Here is a 24954-nt window from a genome sequence, read left to right as displayed (position 1 = left end):
CACAGCGTGATGAATGTGATTAACGTTGCTGAATTGTACAAGTAGAAATTGTTGAAATGGGAATGTTTTGTTTTATACATATATTTTACCACAATTAAAAAAAAAAGTTATTGCATAAGTGACCTTAGGCCAACAGGAGAGAATCTCAGTAATTCTGAGAAACAAGAAAACTATTCAACTAGGGGGGCTCATAAACTTTACATTTTCTGTGTTCCATTGGCCCCCAATCTCTCTGAGGTGTCGTGTAGCTGCAGTATCTTTATTGCCATTTTGACGTGGGCGTGGGGTTTCTTATGGATTGAATTGTGTCCTCCCCCTGCAAAAGAAATATGTGTTGAAATCCTAACCCCTGTAACTATAAATAAGGAGCCCTGGTGGCACAGTGGTTAAAGCGCTCAGCTGCTAACCAAAAGGTCAGTGGTTCAAACTTACCAGCTGCCCTGAGGGAGAAACACCTGGCGATCTGCTTCCGTAAAGATTACAGCCTTGGAAACAATATGGGGCAGTTCTATGCCATCCTATAGGGTCGCTAGGAGTCAGAATTGACTTGATGGCAAGGGCTTTGGTACCTGTAAATATGACCTTGTTTAGAAATAGGGTGTTCTAGTTATCTAGTGCTGCCATAACATAAATCACACAAGTGGATGGCTTTAACAAACAGAAATTTATTCTCTCACAGTTTAGAAGGCTAGAATTCCAAGTTTAGGGCGCCAGCTCCAGGGGAAGGCTTTCTCTCCCTGTCGATTCTGGGCAAAGGTCCTTGACATCAGTCTTCCTCTGGTCTAGGAGCTTCTCAGCACAGGAACACCAGGTACAAAGGATGCACTCTGTTCCCAGCACTTCTTTCTTGGTGGTATGAGGCCCCCCCATCTCTCTGCTTGCTTCTCTCTTTTGTATCTCAAAAGAGATGGGCTCAAGACACAGCCTAGTCTTGTAGATTGAATCCTGCCTCATTAACATAACTGCCTCTAATCCTGCCTTATTAACATCATAGGGGTAAGATTTACAACACACAGGAAAACCACATCAGATGACAAAATGGTGGGCAACTACACAATATCAGGAATCAAAATAACACGGGGATTCTCGTTTGTTATGTTAATGAAGTCATACCAAGGTCGGGTGGGTCCTAAACCTAATCCCTTCTGAGTTATATGAAGACCAGATTAGATACGGACACCCATGGGGTGGGGAGGAATATAGATGATGGAGGTAGGTGTACCTACAGGCCCAGAGGTGTCAAGGATTGCTGACAGCAGCAAGAAGCTGAAATAGACAAGGAAGGACCGCCCCTTAGAGCCAACACCTTGAATTCGGACTTCCAGCCTCCTGAACTGTGAGAAAATAAATTTCTGCTCTTTAAATCCCCCCACATAGGGTATTTCTGTTATGGCAGCACTAGGTAACTGTCATTGATTGAATTGTGTCCCCCAAAGATGTGTGTCAACTTGGCTAGGCCATGTTTCCCAGTATTGGGTGATTGCCCACTATTTTGTCATCTGATGTGATTTTCCTCTGTGTTGTAAGTCCTACCTCTGTGATGGTAATGAGGCAGGATTGGAGGCAGTTATGTAACGAGGCAGGATACAATCTACAAGATTAGGTTGTATCTTGAGTCACTCTCTTTTGAGATATAAAAGAGAGAAGTGAGCAGTGAGATGGAACTTTCTACCACCTGGAAAGCAGCACTGGGAGCACAGTGTGTCCTTTGGACCTGAGGTCCCTGCACTGAGAAGCTCCTAGACCAGGGGAAGATTGATGCAAGGACCTTCCCCCAGAGCCGACAGAGAGAAAGCCTTCCCCTGGAGGTGGGCACCCTGAATTTGGACTTCTAGACTCCTAGACTGTGAGAGAATAAATTTCTTTTTGTTAGGGCCATCTACTTTTGGCATTTCTGTTACAGCAGCAATGGAAAACTAAGACAGTAACTAAGACCAAAAAACAACCAAATCTGCTGGTGTTGAGTTGATTCTGACTCATGGAAACCCAGTGTATTTTTGGGTAGAACTACTCCCCAGGGTTTTCACAAGGTGAGCTTTATGGAAGCAGACCACCAGGCCTCTCTTCTGTGGCACCACTGGGTGGGTTCAAATTGCCAAACTTTCGATTAGTAGCTGAGCACAAACTGGGTGTGTCTTCCAGAACCCTTGATAATTAAGACAGGGTTCCTATATAACCTGACATAAGCATTTACATTCTCCCTTTCTCTCCCAAAGCCATTCATGGTAAGAACCTGGTGGCCATCCTCCACCTCCTCGTCTCTCTGGCCATGCACTTCCGGGCCCCGATCCGGCTTCCGGAACATGTCTCCGTGCAGGTGGTGGTCGTGCGGGTGAGTATGGCCGCACTTGCTTGTGTGGTCGACTTGCCCCAACTGCGTCGGGAAGGTGCCAGGACACCTTTCTCCCTGTTCTTCTCCACCTTTATTTATTTATTTCTCAAGAGGCTATTTTACACTTTTTTTCCCTCTTGACAAAATGTATGTCTCCCTGGCTTTGAAGTAAATGATTGGAGCGGGAACAATGGCGTTGATTTGAAGAAAAGCAAACCCAGAGGCAGGAGAGCGTTGAGGTTTAATTTTCCACATTTTTGAAAGGAACATTCATTTCTCTCCAAAGCCACCACGTTGGAATTCAATACCATTGAATGTGCTTATTACTCACTGGGGGAGGTTGGGCCGGTGGTATGAACTAGATACCCAAATGAAGGCCTCCCTGCACGGGCTCTGGTGATAGCCAGCGTTCTCTGTCATCGCTCTTTTGGCTTCATTTCCCTTGATTCAGTGGGAGAAGCGAAACTAGGTCCCAGGCTGACTAACGGAGGTGGCGTTGCCTTTCTTTGTCACTTCCCTTGTATTTAAGTGCAGAGACTGTCCGTCCTGGGTTTGAATCTTATTTCAGTCCAATGTGTTAGAGGAGGAGCCCTGGTGGTGCAGTGGTTAAGAGTTCAGCTGCTAAGCAAAAGGTCGGCAGTTCAAATCCACCAGCCGCTCCTTGGAAACCGTATGGGGCAGTTCTTCTCTGTCCTCTAGGGTCGCTATGAGTCAGAATTGACTCGATGGCACCCAACAACAAGAAGCGTATTAAGCACCTACTATGAAACCCTGTGGAGCAGTTCTCCTCTGCACGCATGGGATGGCCGTGAGTCAGAGTTGACCCCGAGGCAACTGGTTTGTTGGTGTGTACCGAGCATACTGCATACGGCTGTCGGGGGCACTGGTGGTTCGATGGTAGAGTTCTCGCCTTCCATGCTGGAGACCTGGGTTTGATTCCTGGCCAGTGCACCTAGAGCACAGCCACCGCCTGTCTGTCAGTGGAGGCTTACCTGTTGCTATGATGCTGAACAGGTCTCAGTAGAGCTTCCAGACTAAGACAGACTAGGAGGAAAGGCCTGGCAATCCAATTCCAAAAACCAGCCAATGAAAACCCTGTGGATCACAATGGTCCAATATGCAACTGATCACTGGGATGGACTGGGTGGCATTTTGTTCCGTTGTGCCTGGTGCCTCCATGAGTCGGGGGCCGACTTGACAGCAGGTAACCGCAACAGCCGTACCGTACCAAGCCCTCGTCATGTGGCTACTGGGGACGCTAAAATGGGGAAACGCACTCGAAGTCCTCCAGGGGCCAGCTTCATCTGCCAGAGTGCTGAGGTTATACTTAAAAACCTGGATGCCCCAGTGTTTATATTGCTTGAGCCACCCAGCTCCTCAATCTTTCCTGGTTTTTAAACTTATCAGTCCTGTGGTCTCTGTGGTCCATGAGGGCCTGCATAGCCCTGTACCTTCAGAAGCCGGTCCTGACCCTGGTGGTCCTGTTGGTCTTGATCTGATGGAAATGTCCTTTCCTGGCAGCCGGCCCAGGGTCCTTGCCCGATTGTCCCATTTTCTTCCCAAGGAGGAATGTTTGTGGCTGTTGGTGGTGACAGGGACGGGGAACCGTTCCTGTCACCCCTGTCCTCAGATGCTCCCTCCGCAGGCAGCCGTCCAGGAGAGGCTTCCCAAGGACACAGGGAAGTATGCTTCCCAAACCCGTGTGCATCAGAAGTGGGGCCCTCGAGTACTGCAGGCTCAGTCACCGGGATATTTCCTTTCACGCTTGCACACTGGTCCAAGAACGCCTTTTAGGCTGTGGGAAGTTGTGCTGACTGAGGCGATTCTCGCTGGGCTACAGGCCTCGACTGAGGTTGCAGGAGGACTCTTTGGGGTCATGCCCAACTGGGCTGGAACGGGGAGAGCAGGTCCTGAGAACAGGCCTGCGTTGCTGCTCTGATGGCTCCCCGGAACGTCGACCTGCCCCCTGTCTTCCACCGTGGACTCAGGCTGTCCCTCCACCTCTGGCCTGGCCAGGTGGCCAGTTGCCTAATCTTCAGTGGAGTGAGGGAAGGAAGGTGACGTTTCAGGTCTAGGGCTTTCACCTTAGTCCCTAGCAGCGTGGTCTTGGGGAAATCGCTTACTTTCTCCAAGTTGTGATTATTTCCCCGTGAAACTGAGATTATACTACAAACCTTTAAAATATTCAGCCTTGTGTCTGCAATACCTAGCCCTGGGCCTAGTATCCAATAGGTGCCTAATGGATGTTCCATGTGTGCCTAAGTGGATGCAATGCCTTTGGGCTGTCCTCCCTGCCCTCTTCTGAGTGTCAGTCAGGACGAGGCCCTGAGAAGACTGAAGGCCTGGACAGAGGCTGTTCTTCTTTAGCAGGCAGCAGCCGTGAGAGGTCCCTGGAGGCCAAGCTCAGGACAGGGAGGGCAGCTTGGATGTGGAGCTGCCCACAGTGGGCTGCCTCAGCCTAGGGAAGTGAGCTCCCTATCCCTCGTCCCTCGAGGGGCTCCAGGAGGGGCTGGTGATAGATTAGCTGGCACCAAGGCGCCGGTCCACCCTGAGCTTCTGTGATACATGGGGCTGCCACTCCATCTCCCACACAGCCCTACCTCTGCTGCCACTTCCATGGCTGCCACCACCACTCACACCTCCACCACTCACACCTCCACCTTCACCACTCCCACCTCTACTCCCACCTCCACCACTCCCACCTCCACTCCCACCTCCACCACTCCCACCTCCACCACTCCCACCTCCACCACTCCCACCTCCACCTTCACCACTCCCACCTCTACTCCCACCTCCACCTCCACCACTCACACCTCCACCACTCCCATCTCTACCTCCACCACTCCCACCTTCACCTCTACCACTCCCACCTCCACCACTCCCACCTCCACCTTCACCACTCCCACCTCCACTCCCACCTCCACCTCCACCACTCCCACCTTCACTCCCACCTTCACCTCCACCACTCCCACCTCCACTCCCATCTCTACCTCCACCACTCACATCTCCACCACTCCCACCTCCACCTCCACCACTCCCACCTCCACCACTCCCATCTCCACCACTCATACCTCCACCACTCACACCTCCACTCCCACCTCCACCACTCCCACCTCCACTCCCACCTCCAAGTCTACCACTCCTACCTCCACTCCCACCTCCACCTCCACCACTCACACCTCCACCACTCCCACCTCCACCTTCACCACTCCCACCTCCACCACTCCCACCTCCACCACTCCCACCTCCACTCCCATCTCTACCTCCACCACTCACATCTCCACCACTCCCACCTCCACCTCCACCACTCCCACCTCCACCACTCCCATCTCCACCACTCATACCTCCACCACTCACACCTCCACTCCCACCTCCACCACTCCCACCTCCACTCCCACCTCCAAGTCTACCACTCCTACCTCCACTCCCACCTCCACCTCCACCACTCACACCTCCACCACTCCCATCTCTACCTCCACCACTCCCACCTTCACCTCTACCACTCCCACCTCCACCTTCACCACTCCCACCTCCACCACTCCCGCCTCCACCACCACCGCTCCCACCTCTGCCACCATCATTCCCACTTCTGCCACTACTCACTACCATTGTTGACTCTCTACCTGCTATTCTCGGGGGAGAAAGTGTATCACACACATAACTACATTGAGTGCTTCCTCATTTTTGTCCTTTCTGGCTGCTCCTCACCCTTCCTAGCTATAGAATATAGAGGCTCCTGAGACCCCCACTGCTGCTAACTCTGAGGGCATTGTGGAGAACAGAAGGTGGGGGTGAAGACTGGGGGCAGGTCAGACACCAAAGGGGTCACTCCTGTGGTCATCTGCAGCCCACCCACCCCGGGAGTGACCCCGTGTTCACTGCAACCATCCATACTTTCTAAGCTGGTCAGTCCTGACTGACTCCTATCAGTCCTTTCTAAGCTGGTCTCCTGGCCAGAGCTTTATCTGCACAGGGCTCCAACAACGCTGTCTGTAATCGTGTCCTTTCTTACCTCTCTGCCTGCACAGCTGGGGAGGGTTTGTTGGTTTGTTTGCTTGTTTACTCATTGTTTTTGGGTTTTCAGAAACGGGAAGGCCTCCTGCATTCCAACCACATCACGGAGGAGCTGACCACGACCTCAGAGTAAGTGGTCCATGCTCTCTGCTCTTCTGGGTCCTGCTTCCCCTAGGTGGGCTGGCCTCGGTGGTGCTGCTTCGGCTGGGGACACAAGCATGTGGCGGCGGGGGCGGGGGAGGTCCCTTAGTCTTAGGATGAAACTTCCATGCAAGCTTCTGCCCTAGCTTTCCTTCCTCCACACGCTTTCTTCAAAGTTTACACTGTTAGAACCGAGTTATTTCCAAAGCCTTTGGATTCTTCATTATTTTAGAGGGTAAGCTTTGAAAATGTTGAGAGAGCCATGGAGCCTGGATGAACTCCCAAAACTATCACCCTGAGATCATCTTTAAACCTTAAACCAAAAGTATCCCCTGAAGTCTTCTTTAAACCAAGCAATAACTTAATTAATAAAGAATGTTTGCCTTGAGCGTTACACTCTTTTAAAGAACTGTCTGTTGTCATTTTGTGTACCATCTATCTGCATGGGACCCAACTGACAGCAGCAGCTCGTGGGTTAGATAGGAAGCTGGGGGCAGTGAGTTCATGCTAATGGGGAGGGAACAACTCGGAAAAGGAGGGCGAGAAAAGCGGTGTCACTGAATTGTACAGTTAGAAATCGTTGAATTGGTGTGTATATTTCCAAACAAAAACAAAAAATAAAATCAAATATTTTAAAAATAAAATAAAAATCGAATAGATTATAACAATAAAAGACTGTTGAGAGAGAGGAAGGAGAAGAGAGGAAGAGGAGGCGCGCGGGATGGCTAGAGACGTGCCATCCCTGTTCACTTCTCTGGCTCCAGTTAGCTCCATCATGGGGGGCGGGGCACACGTCTAAACTAAAACTCTCTTTGACAACGTCAAACATCTCTTGTCTCTTAGAGAAAGCCAGGGGGTGATTCTCAAGAAGTCTGAAAGGCTCCAAATGTATTGAAAATGGCAAATAAAATGGTTTACTTGTGCGTGGCATTTAGGAAGCCTTACAGTTCCCCTTGTTACCAAAAAAACCAAACCTGTTGCCATTGAGTCGATTCTGACTCATAGCGACCCTGTAAGGCAGGATAGAACTGCCCCATAGGGTTTCCAAGGAGCGCCTGGTAGATTTGAACTGCCGACCTTTTTGGCTAGCAGCCCAACACAACCACTACGCCACCAGAAAGCCCAGTGCCGTCGGGCGTTTCAAAATTGGCCACATTTGTCCCTCTTGAACAGCCCTGTTTCAGACGAAACAGAACATTTAACAACTGAACGTTTCAACGAGCCTGCCAGCTCAGTGCACTGAGATTAATTACTGCGTTGGGAATTCACGAGTGGTCTTTCAAAAATTGGACCTGACACCGGAAACCACTCACAGTGTGTGAGCTGTCAAGTGGATGGAAGAGACGCAGACGTCGTTGGATGTACACGCAGGCTCACCACGCGCCTCCCATCCACTCCAGATCTGGGGAAGGAGGTGTGGTCCTGTGTCTGGGGGGCTTCAGCAGCTAGCCTGGCTGCTCCAGCAGTAGGAGGGTGGCTTGAAAGGAATTGGGGCTGGGGTGCTGCTATGGATTGAATTGTGTCCCCCAAAACCCTGTACCTGTGAATATGACCTTGTTTAGAAATAGAGCCTTTGAAGATGTGACTATTTAACATGAGGTCATATGGAGTAGGGTGGGCCCTGAGCCAGTCTGTGTGGTGCCCTTATAAAAGAGGAGAAGAGACACACAGAGGGAAGACTGGCACCTGAAGATGGAGGCAGAGATTGCAACGATGTAGCTACCAGCTAAAAAACACCAAGGATTGCCTGAAGCCAGAAGAAGCTGGAAGAGACAAGAATCTTCCCCCAGAGCCTTAAGAGAGAGCATGGCCCTTCAGACACCTTGACTTAGGACTTCTGGCCTCCAGAACTGTGAGATAAGAAAGTTCTGTTATTTTTGGCCACCCAGTTTGGTGTACTCTGTTGCGACAGCCCTGGGAAGCTAATACAGGTGGTGTCCTCGTTCTCTATTTTTGTACAACAAACCACCCAAAACCGAGTGGCTTCAAACAGTGATATTTTATTTGCTCTCAATTCTGAGGGTCAGCAATTTGGGCTGGGCTCAGCTGGGCAGTTCTTCTGCAGATGGCCGATGGCTGGGCTAGGCTGGCTGGGCTGAGATGGCTTCTCCATCTACACACCTGGCAGTCGGTGCTGGCCAGTGGCAGGCCACTCTCTCTGCGTGGTCTTTCGTCCTCACAGTGCCCAGGTTCTTCACACAGTGCCTTCAGGCTTCCAAGAGAATGAGTGTGGCCATGCCAGCCTCTTGCGGCCTAGTCCTAGAACTCCCAGATCCCATGTCCTTGTGTTCTGTGGGTCCATGCATGTCACAAACCAGGGAGATCCAGGGGGAGAAACAGACAACCTCTCTTGCTGGGAGGACAGCCAAGTGCATTGCAAATGGGGGCCCACAGCCATGGGAAGGGTCTGTGGTCACTGTGGTCTCCCATAGGTGGTAGGGAACCTGGGAGAGGGCAACAAAGGGGTGCTGGCAGCTCTGTGGTCGTGCCGAATAAACCTAGAATGTTCCAGAGATGAGCAGAAAGTGAGTGGCAGGTGAGGGAATGGCCTCACCAGCTTCCCAGCAGTAACCAGACACACAGGGTCTACTGTGCGTCCGGCTCTGTGCTGGGCACTGTGGAATGAAGAGTAGGTGTCAGGCGTGGCACCTGCTCTCAAGGGCTTTCGTCCAGCCGGCGAGAAAGAACGTGTCCATAGAATTTTAAATCCTGCTCTGGGACCATGTGGGAAGTGCTGGGGGGCCCTGGAGGACTTTTAGCAGAGAGAGAGGCCGCAGTCAGGCTTGGGGGACATTCCCACAGGGCTGTCCTGAGAGAGGATAGAGGGAGGGACTAGCCTCAGATCAGCACCACTCCTGAATCGGGAGGCTGAGAGGAGTCCCGAGAGGCTGCAGTCAGTTCTCTATGCTGCTGCCCAAGGTCAGTCCTTGGTTCCTGGCCCTCGGCTGGCTCCCTCCACCCCCTCCCCTCAGTGTGGCCAGACTGATGTTAACAATGTTGTGCAGTGGATGGGACGCCTACACCTGCACATCTCCGCCCAGAACCAGAGTGCCCTGGTTTCCTTCCGGCTTCTTCTCACCTTAGCCCACGTCCTAGCTCACCTTCCCAAAGCCCTATAGCTCCACGATTAGTCCCTTAAGGCCTTGGTTCCACCTTCCAGCAAGCCTCCATGTCCTGCCTGTTTCTCTGCTTTCTTTTGCTTTATAGAGGCTGCTCCAGTGTCACTTCCACCAGGAAGCCCTCCCTGTTTGCTATTTAGCTCCTATCTCATTAAACCCATTGCCACTGAGTTGATTCTGACTCATACTGATTCTATAGGACAGGGTGGAACTGCCCTATAGGGTTTCCAAGGCTGTAATGTTTACGGAAGCAGATCTCTAGGTCTTTCTTTCTCCCATGGAGGGGCTGGTGAGTTTGAACCGCTGACCCTTTTGTTAACTGCCGAGCACTCAACCACTATGCCACCAGGGTTCCTTTTAGCTCCCACGTTGTTGTTTTTGTTGTTAGGTGCTGTTGAATTGGTTTCAACTAATTGCTACCTCAGCTGAACGAAACACAAAACACTGCCCTGTCTCATAAGTGTTGCTGCGTTTGAGCCCATTGTTGCAGCCACTGTGTCAATCTGTCTCTTTGTGGGTCTTTCTCTTTTTCGCTCACTCTCTATTCTCTACCAAGCATGATGTCCTGCTCCTGGGACTGGTTCCTCTTGATAACGTGTCCAAAGTATGTGAGATGAAGTCTCGCCATCCTCGCTTCTAAGGAGTATTCTGGCTGCCCTTCTTCTAACACAGATTTGTTCGTTCTTTTGGCAGCCCATGGTATATTCAATATTCTTTACCAACACCATAATTCAAAGGCGTCAATTCTTCTTTAGTCTTCCTTATGCGTTGTCCAGCTTTCACATGCATATGAGACAAGATTGAAAACACCATGGCTTGGGTCAGGCCCACTTTAGTGGTCAAAGTAACATCTTTGTTTTTTTAACACTTTAAAGAGTCTTTTGCAGCGGATTTGCCCAATGCAATGCGTTGTTTGATATCTTGACTGCTGCTTCCATGGGTGTTGATTGTGAATCCAAGTAAAATGAAATCCTTGACATCTTCAGTCTTTTCTCCATTTATCACAATGTTACTCATTGGTCCAGTTGTGAGGATTTTTGTTTTCTTTATGTTGAGGTGTAATCCATACTGAAGGCTGTGGTCTTTGATCTTCATCAGTAAGTGCTTCAAGTCCTCTTCACTTTCAGCAAGCAAGGTTGTGTCATCTGCATAACGCAGGTTGTTAATGAGTCTTCCTCCAATCCTGATGCCCCGTTCTTCTTCATAGAGTCCAGCTTTTTAGATTATTTGCTCAGCATACAGATTGAAGAGATATGGTGAAAGGATACAACCCTGACATGCACCTTTCCTAATTTTAAACCCTGCAGTATCCCCTTACCTTCCATCCAAACCAAACAAAACGCGTTACTGTCGAGCTGATTCCGACTCCTAGCCACCCTGTGGGACAGGGTAGAACTACCCCATAGAGTTTCCAGGGAGTGGCGGGTGGATTCGAACATGCTGACATTTTGTTTAGCAGCTGAGCTCTTAAGCACTGCACCACCAGATCTCCGATAGCAGCTTTCATATTATGGATTGAATCACGTTCCCCAAAAAACACATATTGAAGTCTGACCCCAGTACCTGTGAATGTGACCTTGTTTGAAAATAGGGTCTTTGAAGATGCTATAAATTAACATGAGGTCATAGTGGGCTCTAATCCTATCGGGATTAAAATAGGAGAAGACACACAGAGAGGGACACAGAGGAAGGACGGCCTTGTGAAGATGCATCTGCAAGCCAGGGAATGCTGGGGGCTCCAGAAGCTGGGAGAGCCTGGAAGGGTCCCCTCTAGAGCCTTGGAGGGGGCATAGCCCTGCCGACAGTTTGTTTTGGACTCCTGGCCTTCAGACTGTGAGACAATAAATTTCTGTTCTTATAAATCACCCAGTTTTTGTGGTGTTTTGTTATGGCAGCCTGAGGACACTCATACACCCTACATGTGGTACAGACGGGTCATGTTGAGCTATGTCTCCTGAGTCTCCCTTCCACTGCCATCTGGGGCCATGGACTGTTTATTTCTGTGTCTCTCCAGGGCCAGCACATAGGAGGTGTTCAAGTGAATACCTGTTAAATAAGGCAGAGCCAAAGACTTGAGCACAGAGGGATTTGGGCACAGAGTACAGATCTCCTTGCCCCTCGGGAAGGTAGCTCATGGGAAGGAATTGTGTATTCGTGCATGGAAATTGGCAAGGAGAAACTAGTCGTCTGCCCTTCCGGGGCCTGGCCTGTGCTTTCTTTAGGATTATTTATCTTCCAGATTCCTTGGAAGTGCATCGTGCTTAGTCACCAAAACATGTCCTTGGGTAACCTGAAGCCTTGCATTTTAGGGTTTGCTATCAATGCCTTGATTATGGTGTTGGCAAAGAATATTGAATATCCCATGGACTGCCAGGAGAACAAACAAGTCTGTTTCGGAGAAAGTATAACCAGAGCGCTCCTTAGAAGCCAAGACGGCTTCTCACTTACTTTGGACATGTTATTAGGAGGGACCAGTCCCTGGAGAACGACATCATGCTTGGTAAAGTAGAAGGTCATTGAAAAAGAGGAAGACCTTCAACAAGGTAGACTGACACAGTGGCTTCAACAATGGGCACATGCATAACAACAATCGTGAGGATGGTGCAGGACCGGGCACATCCCCCCTAGTTGTGACAGATGGATAGGGAGGGAGGGAGGGAGGGAGGGAGGTAGACAGACAGATAGCTGCTGTTGAGTTGACTCTCACTCATGGTGACCTTGTGCACAACAGAAGGAAGCTTTGCCATGTCCTGCACCATCCTCACAATTGCCAGCATGTTCGACTCCATCATTACACTTACTGTGCCAATCCATCTTCCCAAGGGTCTCCCTTGCCCTCGCTGACCCTCTGCTTCAGCAAACACGATGTCCTCCTCTAGTGATTGATCTCTCCCTATGATGTGTCCAAAGCAAGAGAGTCGGACAGTGTTCTGTTGTGATCCATAAGATTTTCATGGACTAATTTTTCAAAGTTGATCACCAGGCTTTTCTTCCTAATCTGTCCCAGTCCGGAAGCTCTGCTGAAACCTGTCCACTGTGGGTCACCCTGCTGGTATTTGAAATATGAGTGGCATAGCAACACACAAGCCACTACAGTATGACAAACTGGCAGATGGTGATGGCCAGTGGCAATAGGAGATGGTTAGTAGGAGCCCTGGTGGTGCAGTGGGTAAGCACTCAGCCGACAACCGAAAGGTCGGCGGTTTGAACCCACCAGCCGCTCCGAGAGAGAAAGATGTGGCAGTCTGCTTCTGTAAGGATTTACAGCCTTGGAAACCCCGTGAGGCAGTTGTACTCTGTCCTGTAGGGTTGCTATGAGTCTTAATTGACTCGCCGGCAATGGGTAATATGCAAATAAAGATGACAATTTGCCGCTGACCTTGTGCAAACATTTCACAATTTGCCTAAGTGCCTTTGTACTTACAGTGGGTCAGAATATATCAAATGGGACTTGCATTTTTATACACCGCCCTTTAGCTGGGCCACGAGGGGCTCCTGCAGCGGTGGACTCTCAGCCTATGTGGCTACTCATTTCACTGTCTCAAGTGACGTGACTAATGGCTCTCTCTCTCTCTCTGTTCTCGTTTCCAGGATGATGATGGGCAGGTTCGGTGAGTAACTTGGGCGTGGGAGAGTGTGGGGTTCCCCAGCGAGCTGGGGCTGTCCCAGGAAGCTGCCGGGGCTCACGCTGCCATGCAGGGGCTGAGCAGGACCCTAGGCAGGTTTTGGTGACTCCCACAATTCTGGAATCTTAGATCCTGCATGCAGTTCCCCATGAGCCGTGCATGACTGACTCTGGACTAGTTTCTCCGAGCCGTAAGAGGCTGGGTGGAGATGAGAAGAAAAGGGGGGACAATCAGTGCTTTAAAATGGAGAACAGTCTTGGGGATTCTCCCCATGGTGGGGACCGTGGCAGGGATGGGGGCTCAGATGAACGGGAAGGAGGATCTAGCTGCTAACTGAAAGCCTGTGATTGGAACCCGCCAGTGGGTCTGCAGGAGAAAAGACCTGGGTATCTGTTCCCCTAAGGAGTGCAGCCTGGAAACCCTATGGACAGTTCAGCTCTGTCACATGGGGGCGCTATGAGCCGGAATCGACTTGACAGCACCCAACAACAGCAACAGTTCTAAGTGGGGTGATCACACCCTCTTTCACCATTAAAGCTGATGTCCCCTGTCTTCATCTCAGCGAGGAACGGCTGACAGGGAACAGGTAGCTCGCAGCGGTGTTTACACAGCAGGCATGGGCACCCTCGGCTCCCGCCGCAGTCAGAGCAGGCTCCAGGCTGTTCAAGGGCCATGCTTCGAGAATGTTTCAAATCACAAAGCAAGCACTTGACCCCAGATGCCTTGTCCTCCGTAAGTGGGAGAGAGAAGAACGCTATCGAGAGGAAACCTAGGAACCCAACAGTAGCTGTCCTGCCTGCTCTGAGGGGATGGCACCTCTGGGTGCTTGGGCACTGTCGGGTTCTGGGCTGTCAGTTGTTGCTAGGCCCTCTCCCACGCTCCTGTTACTTTTATATGGACAGTGGACGTGCTCTTGAATTCTTCAAGATCTCGAACAAGAGACAATGAGGTAGTTATATGTCCTTAAGCTTTCTTGGGGAACCCTGGTGGCGTAGTGGTTAAGAGCTACAGCTGCTAACCAAAAGGCTGGCAGTTCGAATCCACCAGGCGCTCCTTGGAAACTCTATGGGGCAGTTCTACTCTGTCCGAGTGAAACTCTATGGGGCAGTTCTACTCTGTCCGAGTCGGAACCGACTCGACAGCACCTAACAACAACAACATGAGTCGGAATCCACTCGACAGCAACGGCTTTTTTTTTTTTTTTTGGTGTAAGCTTTCTTAAGTAGGCCTTAAGGTGTGCTGGGAAAATTCACTTCTTTTTTTTTTGTTTTTTAAAGGAGCAATTCAATTCTTTTTAATGTCTTTATTATTAAAATACAGGAAAAGGAAAGAGGAGGAAAACCTCCCTGTGCACTTGCTGAGGGCCAGGGCAGCAGTGAGGAGGGGGTACGTGGGATGCCTGGGGGTGGGCCAGTCACAGCCCTGCCCTGTCTCTAGAGGGGGGCCTTGTCCGGGGGTGCAGTGCACCCCTCTGTCGCCTCCTCGCTTTCCTTTATAGAAAGGGGAAGGCTCAGACCCACTTGGGCTTGTAGAGGCAGAATGATGGGGTCGTGAGGACCTCAAACCACTACATGTTGTCCATTTTTGGTGCAGCTGCCCCATCCGTGTTTGGGAAGGGCCTGGTTGAGGTTTGGGGAATTCGGGGGGACGTATATGCACCCTGCATCTGAGAAGACCTGCTAGCAACCCTGTGACAGAGCACTCTCCACTGAGGCGCACAGGGTGGTGGTGCGGAGCCAGGTACCCCCATGTGAAACCTCTGCACAACACCTGTGGTCAGACCCAGGAGACCCTATGAGCGTTGGAGGGGGACTCTGCAGCCAGGGACCTGTTTCCCCAGAAGTCAGTGGGATTGTTCCCATTACTTCAAAGGCACGTGGCATGCTTAGGAAATGCAAACAGGCCGTTAGTCAGTGACCGGCAATTGGTTCCGTTCCGCCCCCGCTTTCGTGCCTCTGCTGACGCAGCTCATCGCCTCCCAGTCTCCCAGACGACCTCACACGCGGCTCACGTGCAGCAGGCCGGTTTGTCCTGTGTCCTGGCTCATAGCTCAAACCTCCAGCCCCCTACAGCCGCCACCCTGCCCAAGTGTGACCCTCGTCACCTCTCCCCACCTGGCTTGCTCCTCCAGGGGTGCTGGTCTCAGGCATGCCCTTCCAGAAGGTTCCTCTGGACCATTGTCAGATTCCTGAAACCAAAAACCAAACCCGTTGCCATCAAGTCGATCCTGACTCATAGCTACCTATACAACAGAGTAGAATTGCCCCATAGGGTTTCCAAGGAGCGGCTGGTGGATTCGAACTGCCGACCTTTGGTTAGGAGCCATAGCTCTTAGACGCTGCCCCACAGTTTCCTAAAATGGCCCTTATCCCATCACCCTTCTGCCCATCCCCACCCCTTTGGCTTGTGCTAAGGCTACTAAGGTCCTCCTGGACCACCCCTCTGGACACCTCCTCTCTGGCTGCAGCACCCTACTTGCCTGGCTCCAGCCTTGTGACTTGCTCGCTGTTCTGTGAGCACACCCGTAAGTGCCCACTTCCAGCCTCTGCAGTACTCTCCGCATGAAATGCTCTCCCTCCAGATTACCCCATGGCTCACACCTGCCACCCCTCAAGTGTCACTTCTCAGTGAGGACCACCTTCCCCAGTTATATTCTCTGGCTCTCCCTGTCCCCTTCCTGCCTTTTTTGTTTTTAAATTGTGTTCCCGCTCTCTCTCTGCTGACAGGGAACGCTGTGCTTTCCCCCTCTGTCAGCATTTACACACCTAAGCTTCTGCCTGGAGCCTGGCATGCATGTATCACTGGTACCAGCGCAACTTGGGTTCCTCCAAGGCCCTTCCCCTGTTCCCTCCTCACGTGGCTCCTTGGGTTGTAAGCATCCTGTGGCTGGAGCCCTCTCTTTGCCAGCCACCAGCCCTGGACACAGTAGTTGCGTAGCAAATACCAGGTACTCCAGAAGCTTCCAGAGCTCCAGGCTGACCCTCCTTGGCTAAAGCTTCTGCTGGGCTGGTGTTCTGGGCCTCAGTTTCCCACCTGAGAGTTCTGAGCTAGGGAGAGGATAGGGCTTCCCTCTGCCTGCCCTTCTCCCCACCCCATCACTCCAGTGGGTGTGTGGGCTCAGGCGAGGGTCCCGCCTCCTTATGGCATCACTGCCTGGCAAGGTGGGGGCGAGGAGGCATCTCTCTCCAGTGGAAACTCGTCTCAAGGGAGCTTGGAAGGTTGCAGCCTGGTCTCCATGGCAACGGGCTTGCTGGTATCTCTTCCCTCTCTCTGCAGGCGGCTACCCTCTCCCTGGGCTCCTGCTGGCCCACAGCCCCTTCTGAGGCCATGGCAGGACACGGGGTAGAGGGGTCATGCTGTCCCCTTTCCCTCCTCATCTCCTTATAACCCTGCTAAGGGTCCCCTTCACATTCACCTTTCTTTCTGCCAACATAGCTCATTCTAGAAAACTCCAGCCTGATCTCACCATGGGCTTACTGCCTCTGTGACTCCCCACCCTGCAGAACACAGCCCCCCTTAACTCAAGACAGACCACACCAGAGATCCCGGTCCCTTGAACCTACTCCCCTTTCTCCTGCCACTCCCTCTGCCTGGAACGCCCTTCCTGCTCCTTCTGCCCCAGCTCAAACTTCAAGGCTCCTTTGTGGAAACTTCCTCAGTCCCCCCCACCCCCCGCCCCCGGCCGCTTGTCCACAGGCTCCCAACTCAGGCGCCTCGGGTCCAGGCAGGAAACCCAAAAGAGGGAAGTGGATTGGCTATAACGTCATGAGTGCCGCAGCGTTGGGTGGCAGTGGGGCATGGCGGGGTCTGGGGCAAACTGGAGAGGCCCAGTCCCCAGTGAAATTGATGCCCAGTGGGGAGGTAGGCTCTCTGTTGCCACAGCTTCCGATTCTTCAAGAGAGGCCAGAAATTTGGAACTTTTTGACAAACATCCCAATTTAAAAAATGTTGACTCGACACTACAAACAAACAAAAAGCAACTGCGTGGCGCCGACTAAGCATGGCTGCGGGTCTTTGCAGCAGCTGGTTTGGGCAGCTGTGGCTTGTGGATTTGGACTGGGTAGACCCTACTGTCAGCGCAGCCCTCTGCCCTCGGAGTGCCGCTGCGCTCCTCTTTTCCAGCACTTCCCGGTGTTCCCACCATCTGCCTCCCCCAGAGCCTGTGTCCTCCCAAGGGCGGGGCTGCTCCTTGGTCATCTCTGTGACCCTCCCAAGGAGGGAAGTCAGGAGGGGAAGAAGGCGAGGGGGCATGGCGTGTGCCTGCTGGGGGCAGCCTGTCCCATTTATTCACTGTCTCATTTCATTCCTCCTCCAGCAGGTGAGGGGCTGCTAGTCTTATTCCCACTTGATTGCCCTGACTCGTGGCGAGCCCATGTGTGCAGAGAACTGCCCCATCAGGTTTTCAAGGCTAGGACTTTTGGAAGCAGATGGCCAGGCCTGTCTTCTGAGGCACCTCTGTGTGGGTTCGAACCACCAACCTTTCGGCTAGTCGTCGAGCGCTTAATCATTTGCACCACCGAGGGATCCTGTTTCCACTTCACAGCTGGCATTTGAAGCCCGACCTGTTTTCATTCCCAAGGCGAGGTGTGCTTGCCAGGACCGCTGTCTGGTGTCCCCGTGGCCCCCTGGCAATGACAGGCTTCATCCCTGGGGTGTAGGTGAGCACGGCCGTGTCAGGGGAGCCACTGGCACAGGCCTCCCTGGCCACGGTGCCTCCCACAGTCGCCTCTGTGAGCCCAGCAGTGACCCAGCTAAATATACCTGCTGACACAGGCACCGTTCTGCACGGGGGTTTTCTTAAAAAAAAAGCTACAGTTAAAGTTCGCTATTGCTTTGTAAAGTTTTAGCTGGGATTTTTTTTTCCTGAACAGACTGTCTCGATGAGTATAATGTGACTTAAATGATTATAAAAATAATTTACAGCTGTTGCATTAGAAATGCGGGTGCGTGTCAGGAGAACATTCTGCTGGTCTAGGCTTCCTGGTCACTGTGGACCGTTAGTGAAGGAAGCTGGTGCCCACTCCCCAGAGACACACAAACACACACACACACACACCCCACACATACACACGTCACTTTACATACACGCTCCCCACATGTACGCATCCCTCCTGCAGCCAACCCACATATACATACACACCACACGTACACACTCCCTCCCTCCCCCAGCCCACATATACACACACTGCATGTACACACATCACTATATGCACATACTACATGTACACACTCCCTCCCACAGCCAACCCACATATACACACAGCACACGTACACACTCCCTCCTACACCCAACCCACGTATACACACAGCACACATACACACTCTCTCCCAGAGCCAACCCACATGTACACACACACCACACATGTGAACACATACACAATCACTCATATTCAGACACACACCCACACATACACACTCCCTGCCACACCCAACCCACATGTATACATACACCCACACCCACATGCCACACATACACACACCATACGTGCACATACATACAGACTACACACACACAGATGCTCACACACACACTCATATACACACATACATACACACACGCACATACACACCACATATACACACACCACACACCCATACACACACAAATACCACACGTGCATACACACTCCCACCCATATCCACATACGTACATAAACCACACATCACACACATACATGCATATACTACACACATATGTACACATACACACCAAACACACACATACCCATATATACACACACACCACACGTACACACACACTCCCTCCCCATACCAAAACCAAACCCACTGCCATCAAGTCGATTCCTACTCCTAGCGACCCTATAGGACAGAGTAGAACTGCCCCATAGGGTTTCCAAGGAGCAGCTGGTGGATTCAAACTGCCGACCTTTTGGTTAGCAGCCCTAGCTCTTAACCACTGCACCACCAGGGCTCCCACTCCCTCTCACACCCACGTGTATACATATACTACACATACACACACTATACACATGTATACACACACGCACCGCACATATACACTCCCACACAGACTCACATATGTACATGTTGTTGTTCGGTGCCATCAAGTTGTGCTGACTCATGGTGACCCCTGTGAACATCCTGCCCCGTCCTCACAATCATTGCTGTGCTTGAGCCCATCGTTGCAGCCACTATGTCGGTGCATCTTGATGAGGGTCTTCCTCTTTTGCTGACCCTCTGATTTACCAAGCATGATGTCCCTCTCCAGGGGCTGTTCCCTCCTAATAACTTGCCCAAGGTATGTGAGACGTATCTCGCCATCCTTGCTTCCAAGGAGCCTTCGGGCTGGATTTCTTCCAAGATGGATTGGTTTGTTCTTCTGGCAGTCCATGGGATATTTGATATTCTTCACCAGCACAGTAATTCCAAGGCATCAGTTCTTCTTCGGTCTTCCTCCTTTATTGTCCAGCTTTCATATGCATATGAGGTGACTGAAGATACCATCACATCAGGCGCACCTTAGTCCTTAAAGTCATGTCTTTACTTTCCTACGCTTTAAATAGATTTTTTGCAGCAAATTTGCCCAATGCAATACGTCGTTTCATTTCTTGACTGCTGCTTTCATGGGCGTTGATTGCATTATTGCAGGTTAACGAGTCTTCCTCCAATCCTGATGCCCCGTTCTTCCTCATATACCCCAGCTTCTTGGATTATTTGCTCAACATACAGATTGAGTAAGTTTGATGAAAGGATACAACCCTGACACACACCTTTCCTGACTTTAAACTTCTCAGTATCCCCTTGTTCCATTCGAACGACTGCCTCTTGATCTGTGTACAGGTTCCTTATGAGCACAATTAAGTGTTCTGGAATTCCCGTTCTTGCAATATTATCCATAATTTGTTCTGACCCACACAGTCGAATGCCTTGGCGTTGTCAGTGTGCACAGGTAAACATCCTCCTGGTATTCTCTGCTTTCGGCCAGGATCCATCTGACGTCAGCAGTGATATCCCTGGTTCCACGTCCTCTTCTGTTTTCAGCCTGAATTGCTGGCAGTTCCCTGTTGATATATCGCGGCAGCCACCTTTGAATGATCTTCAGCCTAATTTTACTTGTGTGTGATGTTGATGGTATTGTCCGATAATTTCTGCATGTGGTTGGATCATCTTTCTTTGGAACGGGCACAAATATGGATCTCTTCTAGTTGGCTGGCCAGGCAGCTGTCCTCCAGATTTCCTGGCGCAGATGAATGAGTACCTCCAGTGTTAACAATTAAGGGCTCTGGAATTCTCATTCTTTGAAATGTACACCACGTATATACACACACCATAGACAAACACTCATACACTCTCACCTACACACACACATACACACACCATGTGCACACACACACCACCTGTGTGCACACACCACCTACACACACACACCACCTGCGCACACACCACGTGCACACACACACCACGTGCACACACACACCACGTGCACACACACCACGTGCACACACACCACCTACACACACACACACGCACACACACCCTTCCTCTTTTCTGCTCTTCTCCCTCCCTTTACCTCCAAGGCCAAGTCAGAGGCTCCCTGGGCAGGCTGGGCTGGGCTGAGCCGGGGTATAAGTGGCTCCTGGGGCACTTGCCCCTGGGAGCTGAGCACCTCGCTTTGGGCCCAGGCACAGGGAGAGGGTGGGGGAAGCTTTCCCCAGGAAAGTCCTGGTCAGCTCCTCCTCTCCTGGTGACTGTCAGGCTTACCTGGAGTGGACGTGCCCACTCTCTCGCTGCCCCCTTCCTGACTTTCTCTTGGGGCTCCCTCGTGCCACCTTGGGCTGGTGAGGCCAGGCCAGGCCGTTCCCTGAGAGAGGCACAGGCCAGCCCAGCCGGCCACAGGAGACTTCTAACTGCACCCCCGTGGGCCCCACAAAGGAGGCCTGCTAGTCATGGGTTCTTGTCCTCTACGCTTCCACTGCCCCCAGGAACCTTGGAGGACAGGCCTCTGTGGGACAGAGTTGGGGGCTCCTTGCCAAGTGCCCCTTCACCCTCTGCGCTGTTAGCAGCTCCCCCTGACTGCGTACTCTGCGTGGGGCCAAGCTGCAGGGTTCCGGGTCCTCCTCCATGCGACCCTGCCGTGTGGCAGCCTAGAACCCGCACCCCCAGCTGCCTGTGGCTTTCTTATCAGTTGGTAGCTGGGTGGACGGTCTCCAGTGTCATCACACTGAAAAGCTCCGGGGAGAGAATGAGTTTATTCCGAGAGTGATGAGAAGCTGTTGGGGGCTTCTGGGATGGGGGTGAGTCATGAACAGCTGGTGCAAAGGCCCTGAGGCAGGCATGTGCTCAGTGTGTTGAGGGGCTGGTGGAGACAGGGAGGGCGAGTGCTGGGGAATGACGCTGGAAGGCGGGCAGGGCGCTGAGTCCAGTGGACCCCATAGGTCTGCAGGAGAGAGAATCATTTATTCTGAGAAAGGTGAGAGCTATTGGCGGGTTCGAGTCAGGGCAGGAGGTGGGGACCCAGGAGACATGATCTGGTTTACACTTTAAAGGGCTCCATCTGGCTGCTGGGGCTGTGGATGGGAGGGCTAGGAGTGGAAAAGGGAGACCCTCCAGGCAGAAGGCTGCTGCTGCCGCACAGGTGAGGGGCAGTGGGGCTGGATGGGGGCGGAGGGGAGTGGTCCTGTTTACTAAGGGGGAGAGTCAAGGACACCCCCAGCCCTAGGATGTGATGATGGCAGGTGTTTCGAAGTGCTAGCCAAGTATTTCATATTTAAAAAAAAAAGGTTGATGGTTTGAACCCACCGGCTGCTCTGCGGGAGAAAAGTCTGGCAATCTGCTTCCATAAAAATTACAGCCTTTGAAACCCCATGGGGCAGTTCCCTGTCCTACGGGGTTGTATGAGTTGGAATTGACTTTACGGCAATGGTGGGTTTGGGTACCCAGGAGTCCCTGGGAGACGAAAATGGTTAAGCACGTAACTACTCTAAAAAAAAGGATGACGGTTCGAACTCACCCGGCAGCGCCTCAGAAGAAAGCCCTGGCAATCTGCTTTCGAAAGGTCACAGCCATTGAAAACCCTGTGGAGCTCAGTTCTACTCTGACACGCCACGCATGGGGTCGCCGTGAGTCGGGGTTGACTCCGCCGTGTTTCTAGTAAACTCTCCCCATGTGTTTTTCTTGCATGCTCCGGAAGAGCGGGACGCCTTTGACACCCTCTTTGACCACGCCCCGGACAAGCTCAGCCTGGTGAAGAAGGTGAGCTTGAGACTGGATTTTCTGTTTTGCCCTCATGCCTGGGCTTGTACAGTGTGAACCCCGTGCTGGGAAGAAGGTGGGGAGATGTTTGAAATCTCTGAAATGTTTGCCACATGGATTGAAATGTAATTATAGTCGAAAACGTAACTGTGGTGCATAAAATTAGCACCTTTTAACTCAGCGTCTCTGCGCCCTGGGTATCTTCCTGCCCACCCGCCTCACTTCTGCTGAGTGAATTACCCAGCCGGCGCCGCCTGGCAGTTAATTCCGACTCGAGGCTTTTTTTTTCAGCGTGGAAATGTTTTTCAGCGTGTCAACCTGCTGGCTCTCGCCGGCCTCATTACCACGAAGCTGCATTCACAGCCTGCCCAGTAAACAAACGTGGGCTCTGCTGTCTCAGCTGCTGGGTGTGCAGTCTTGGCCTGCTGCCCCTCCAGACAGGAGCACAAAGGACCAGGCCTTCACCAGCCGGGGCAGCCGGCTGGCAAACCTCTGGGTGGGAAAAAACCATGCAGCCCCAAGGCTCTGCAGTCAGGGGAGCTGGGTTGATTGGTTCCCAGGGGCATGTGTCAGGAAGACTTGTTCCTCAGGGGAACTGAGTCTCACCCCGGCTGCACGTGGAGTTATCTGAGTACCTGCAGGCAGCTTCCTAGGGAGGCTGGTTAGGAAGGGCGGGGACGCCTCCTTCCCTCCCCTCTTCCTGTAAGCCTGAGGAGCAATCACTTCTGCTTTCCCTGCTGTGACGCTTGCCCCAAACAGGCTTCTCAACTGTGGAACTTCTCAGAGCCTTTGATGCGGTGACCTGCAGCGCAGCTCCCCAAGATGGGGCTTGGTAGGAAGTGTTTCCCAAATGTGTCCATGTTGTTGTTGTTGTTGGCTGCTCTCAAGTCTGTTCTGACTCATAGCGACCCTATGCACAACACAACAAAACACTGCCTGGTCCTGTGCCATCCTCACAATCGTTGTTATATTTGAGGCCATTTGTGCAGCCACTGTGTCAATCCATCTTGTTGAGGGTCTTCCTCTTTTTTGCCAACCCTCTACTGTCCTTCTTCAGGGAGTGGTCCCTCCTGATAACATGTCCAAAGTATGTAGTCTCATCATTCTTCCTTCTAAGGAGCTTTCTGATTGTACTTCTTCCAAGACAAATTTGTTCGTTCTTTTGGCAGTCCATGGTAGTAGGATTTATTTATCTGTTTATTTGAGGGTGAGCATATTAAATTCCTTTGGAAGCTGCTTTGGAAAATGTTGGTCTGGGCTTGGACAGTGAGGTCATCAGTTCTTGGAAGCACTTTACAGGGGATCCTTCTGGAATGGAGTCGTCTTAGCATGGTCACAAGTGCACTGGGGCGTTTCCTAGGGTCAGGAACATACCTTGGAGCCTCAGAGCAGCCCCTTTCCCCTGCCCCACTCCAGCCACACTGGCCTCTGAGGACCCTGACAGAACGGTTCGGTGGCTGCTCTGTGCTGCCCATCACAGCTCCCCGCTGTGCGTGTTTCACGTGCACATTGCATGTTTCACATGCTGCTTTCACATTCTATGTTTCACACACACGTTTCAGTTGCCTGGTTCACGTTACAAGTTGCACAGACATGCTTCACACACAGGTTTCACATTTCACATTGCTGGTTTCGCTTTCTGTGTTTCACATGCATGTTGCGTGTTTCACGTTGTGTATTTCACATGCACACACGCACACAGTGCATACGCACAGCTACAGCACAGGCTCTCAGGGCAGGGCTCTATCTTACTGCCTTCAGTCCCCAGCACCAGGCAGAGTGCCGGGCACATAATAGGTACTCAGTAAACGTGGGGAGGCTGAATAAGTGAGTGAGGAAATGACATCAGTTCCAGGAGTGAGGTGTGGTGTTATTGCATGTCCATCGAAGTTGGATTTAATTGCTGAGGAAAGTTACCAGTGACCAGTGTGCAAGCCTGGTGTGCCAATAACAGGGCCCGGAGCACTCTGCTGCCCTGGAGCCAGGCCGGGGTGGAGGTTCTCCATCTGTTGAAACTGTGATGGGCACTGCCCGAGGAGGCCTTTCCTTGCGGTCTCCAAGTGTGATGTTGTCGTTCAAATACCTAGGATACATTTAAAACTTGAATTATCTTCCTCTTGCAGTTTTATCCTTCTTAAGGCATTGATCATTCTGTGTGACTCAGTGGATAAGCATATGTCTCTGTGGACTGGGGAATAAATAGGTGTATTTTCTTTGCCAGCTGTGATGGATTTCGGCATTGGGGGGCGGCGGGAGCCATGGCGTGGGGGGCACTGGGCTTCCGAGAAGCGGGCTGGGGAAGTTCGGAACTGGGTAGTGGTGATGGTTGTAGGACCTGACGAAGGTCATAATGTCACTGAATTGTACGTGCGAAGCATGTCGAGACGGCAGATGTTTTGCTATATATACGCTTACCGCAATCAAAACAAGAGCTAAAGGTGAATGGTAAGAGCTTCTCCTTTTAAACACGGCCTTTCAGTCTAGCCACAGAGGAGGTTACAGAAATGTC

At 51.6% G+C, this 24954-nt stretch overlaps 2 protein-coding genes across 4 annotated transcripts in view; both read left to right on the top strand.

Moving 5' to 3' along the window:
- PARVB (parvin beta) overlaps positions 1 to 24954 on the top strand; it is a 164779-nt gene that overhangs the window by 121716 nt on the left and 18109 nt on the right. For all 3 annotated transcript variants that reach the window (XM_064283396.1, XM_064283398.1, XM_064283399.1), the window contains exons 6-9: positions 2217 to 2332; positions 6417 to 6475; positions 13198 to 13217; positions 22384 to 22445. In XM_064283396.1, the coding sequence (XP_064139466.1) occupies positions 2217 to 2332; positions 6417 to 6475; positions 13198 to 13217; positions 22384 to 22445 (257 nt within the window). The remainder of the gene's footprint in view (positions 1 to 2216; positions 2333 to 6416; positions 6476 to 13197; positions 13218 to 22383; positions 22446 to 24954) is intronic.
- On the top strand, positions 4949 to 6372 carry LOC135231343 (mucin-2-like). The gene has a single exon (XM_064285203.1). The coding sequence runs from the start codon at positions 4949 to 4951 to the stop codon at positions 5945 to 5947; it is 999 nt and encodes a 332-aa protein (XP_064141273.1). The 3' UTR covers positions 5948 to 6372.

This window comes from Loxodonta africana, chromosome 4, assembly GCF_030014295.1.
Source record: "Loxodonta africana isolate mLoxAfr1 chromosome 4, mLoxAfr1.hap2, whole genome shotgun sequence".
NCBI lineage: Eukaryota > Metazoa > Chordata > Mammalia > Proboscidea > Elephantidae > Loxodonta > Loxodonta africana.
Note: the sequence above shows the minus strand (reverse complement) of the source record. Positions and strands in the feature narration are given on the sequence as shown.

What these genes read in the sequence shown, in the direction of transcription:
- LOC135231343 (XM_064285203.1), top strand. Translation starts at nt 4,949, where the DNA reads ATGGCTGCCACCACCACTCACACCTCCACCACTCACACCTCCACCTTC.